Here is a 3,884-nt window from a genome sequence, read left to right on the forward strand (position 1 = left end):
CCCTCACCACTTGCTAAGCATTCAAGCAGTGACTAGAATGAGAAACGAGTGCGAGTGCGGTGATGATTTACTCGCATATAATTAATTTTATATGACTACTCTTACTATAAATATATAGCATCAAACATCGACACTAAAAAACTGGATATTAAAAATGGCAAAACAACTGCCAAACAACACTGATCCACAGAACAAAGGGACTAGGGGTTATCTTTAGGAATTTTTACATTCTTATGCCATATAGTAAACTATATTATCTTCGATGTTTAATTTTTAATATAATTATCTTCTATATAACTAATTACCATTTATGTACCATTTTAGGATTTTAATGGTATTAATTAGTCTCCTAATTTTACTCAACCGTATATTCCCACTTCCCCAAGTTTCTCTCTCCAAATCCCCATGATTTCCTCTTCTAAAACAAGCGAAAATTTGTAACCCCTCCACCATTGACAACCATTAAAAAGCTTTGAAGTTTTGAATTCGAATTTGGGTTTTCAAAAGACATTGTTTGTTTGGATTGGATGTTGTTGCAAAGAATTGAGAATTCTCTCTACGTCTCTCTCTATCTCGCAATCCCAAATTTCAGTAATATAAGAGGAAAGGAAAAGAGAGCAGCAATTCCACCATTGACAGCCATTAAAAAGCTTTGAAGCTTTGAATTCAAATTTGGGTTTTTAAAAATCATTATTTGTTTGGATCGAGTGTTGTTGTAAATAATTGGGAGTATGGTTTGGAGTTTATATCTCAATTTTGAGGGGTTTTGGTGAAGTCATTAGACTTGGTTTTGTCATGTCTTCTTCTTCTTCTTCGAGTTTCAATCCGAAATTCAGCCAAAACCAAGTTTAATGACTTCACCAAAACCCCTCAAAATTGAGATATAAACTCCAAACCATATTCCCAATTATTTTCAACAACACCCAATCCAAAGAAATAATGATTTTTGAAAACCCAAATTTGAATTCAAAGCTTCAAAGCTTTTTAATGGTTGTCAATGGTGGAATTATTGCTCTCTTTTCCTTTGCTTTGTATTACTGAAATTTGGACATAATTGCGTTTGTTGCAGAAGAATTATAGAAGATTTAGTCGTTTTTTATTTGTGAAATCAGAAAAAAGGTTTAAACAGAGTGTATCGCAAAAACAGAGTATGAAAAATTTGAAACGAATCCGACGATAATTATGAATGTGCTTGATTTGCGTTGTAGAAGATCTGGAAGAGTATTTAATTCTCCAATTTTAGCGCGCCTAAATAAGGAATCCTACAGCTACAATGATTCCTTATTTAATGCATTGTCTATATTTTGTAAAAATACTATTAGCATGAAGGGTAATATGCAAACTATGAACATATTTGATAATATAGTTTCCTATATGGTATAGGAACGAAAATTTCCCTTATTTGTAACGTTTTGGGCCTTTAGGAACTTTAAGTATTTGCACAGTAGTCCTTTAAGAATTAGAATTATTAGTGGACTCCTTTATTAGTCTTCTTTATATTCACTAGTAGGGTATTGTAAGAAATGTCTTGAATGAAAATCTGAATTTCTATCTTTTAATTTTTCTTTCTCTTTCTTTCATTTTTTCTTTCCTGGATATTCAATTAAAGTTCGAAACTATGGGCTCTATCAGACCAGATATTCTGATTATTACGGCAGATCTCATCAAGACCAGTCGCACATTCCCAGGAACAACTTACCATATGTAAACACATGATTCAGTTAGCCCATAGTTCACAAGTTGGTCATAGTGCAACTCAGATCCACACCAAACAAAAAGTAAGCTTCTATGCATATTATTGAAACAATGGAGCACATACCACCTCTACCAACCCTTCAACAAGAAGATTAAGACTATTAAGCTGCTTCAACATCTTACAATTAAACTATGACATAGTCTAACATCCCAAACTATATCATTTTACTAGCAACAGAGTTGGAATTTAAAAGGTTTGAAGCTGGGGAAGAATCTATCAGAAACAACCTCTCATTTTTATAAGGTAGGGGTAAGGTCCCTCCCCATACCCCATTTATGGTATTACACTGGGCTTGCAGTTGTTGTAAGCTGGGGAAGAATGTTGAATGGATACATAATTCCTTCTTTAACAATCATAAGAAACAACCTCTCATTTTTGCAAGGTAGGGGTAAGGTCCGCATACACACTACCCTCCCCATACCCCATTTAGGGTATTACACTCGGCTTGCAGTTGTAAGCTGGGGAAGAATGTTGAATGGATACATAATTCCTTCCTTAACAACCATAAAGGGCACAAACTCCCTTGTAATAAAATTGTCACTCTTACATGCCAAAATGTATCAGTCAAAGGCCCAAACTATCGTTAAATTAAACTGTCAGTCTTGCATGACATAGTGCATAAGTTTATACGCAACAGAGTTAGAATCTAAAAGGTCTAAAGCTAGCTGAGAATGTCCCATAGATACATAATTCCTTCCTTGACAACCATTAAGGACACCTTATTCCATTTATATAACTGGACACAAAATCTTTTCATGTTTTTCTATTAGTAAAGTGAATTAACGAATTAAAGAAACAGATAATAAGAAATTAGCAATAGAAGAACAAACATTTGATTTCAAAACTAGCACAACAGGAGTCCATAGCCTCAAAATTACATGTACTCTTACACTTTTCCGAATATCTCAAACATCAAATACTAAAACTTAGCCAACTATTTTTTTGGAAACAAAAGAACAAGATCGTACTGAAAACAGCTTCTAATCGAACAAACTGAATCCCATATCATCATCACTTTCTTCCTTTGGCTCCTCCTGTACACATTCAACAAACAATTATAAGTACGAAACACAGGGTTAAACAGATTTCAAAACGGAAAACACTCATTTAGTTTACCTTCTTTTCCTCGGCAGCAGGAGCAGCTGCAGCACCACCACCAGCGGCGGCACCACCAGTGGGGGCAGCTACGGCTACGGCACCTCCACCACCGCCAGCACCAACATTCATGATGAGATCTGAGAGGTTTCTCTTCTCAGCGAGCTTGGCGAACAAGAGAGGCCAGTAAGGCTCTACGGTAACATTTGCTGCTTTTACAATACTTGAAATCTTCTCAGCCTATTATTAATCAAAACAAACCAAAATCAATACATCACAAAATAATAAAACAAAACCGGTAAACAATCGTAAGGGCAAAGAAACACACAGTGATAGGGATGTCCTCATCGTTGAGGATCAAACATGCGTAGGTACAAGCGATTTCTCCGATCGACATTTTCTACTCAATCGATTTACCTGCAATACTGTAACAGTGAGTGAGCAAACGCGCAATAAACATATAGATGACATTGTTAAGGGGCAGCGGAATTGGTTAGGGTTTATACCTTGAGGCAAGAAAATGCTGGTCTGCTCTTTCCGCTGCTGCAACTGATTGCTAGGGTTTTGAGATTTGAGATGGTAAGAGGCTTATAAAGTGTAGAAACACAGGGTTAGTAGGTCTTTGGGGGCCCAATTTTGTAAAATGAAGCCCAACAAACATCAGGCCTATTCGTCTTGTCCTCTTACTTTATAGGAATTTTTACCTCCTATAGCAAAGATTAACACCTTATTTATTTTAAATAAATACCATTTAAAAAAATTATATTCTATAGATACCTTTTAAGCTTTATAGCAAAATATTTAATTTTGGTTACCTCCTAGCCCTAAGCCACTAAATACGCTAATCAGTTACATTATTTTCTTTCTCTCTCTACTTTGATACATCCATTCTCTTCCCCCATCCCATTAAAATTAAAATCAGTTACACCAGCGTATCAAAGCTTCCGCCGCCGTTCTTGACTCTTGATTATCTAACGAGTGCCATTGTCGAGAAAGGGAATCCACAACACTATATATCAAAGCTATCAAACAT

At 35.6% G+C, this 3,884-nt stretch overlaps 1 protein-coding gene across 2 annotated transcripts; it reads right to left on the reverse strand.

Moving 5' to 3' along the window:
• On the reverse strand, positions 2,567–3,466 carry LOC109207689 (60S acidic ribosomal protein P1-like). Of its 2 annotated transcripts, none has more exons than XM_019370668.1 (4): positions 3,358–3,466; positions 3,180–3,268; positions 2,873–3,091; positions 2,567–2,790 (listed from the first exon to the last, which is right to left on the reverse strand). In XM_019370668.1, the coding sequence occupies exons 2-4, from the start codon at positions 3,246–3,248 to the stop codon at positions 2,737–2,739; spliced, it is 342 nt and encodes a 113-aa protein (XP_019226213.1). In that variant the 5' UTR covers positions 3,249–3,268; positions 3,358–3,466; the 3' UTR covers positions 2,567–2,736. The 2 variants fall into 2 exon arrangements, with proteins under 2 accessions (XP_019226213.1, XP_019226208.1); XM_019370663.1 differs by having other exon boundaries at positions 3,180–3,276.

This window comes from Nicotiana attenuata, chromosome 2 (genome assembly GCF_001879085.1).
Source record: "Nicotiana attenuata strain UT chromosome 2, NIATTr2, whole genome shotgun sequence".
Taxonomy (NCBI): Eukaryota; Viridiplantae; Streptophyta; class Magnoliopsida; order Solanales; family Solanaceae; genus Nicotiana; species Nicotiana attenuata.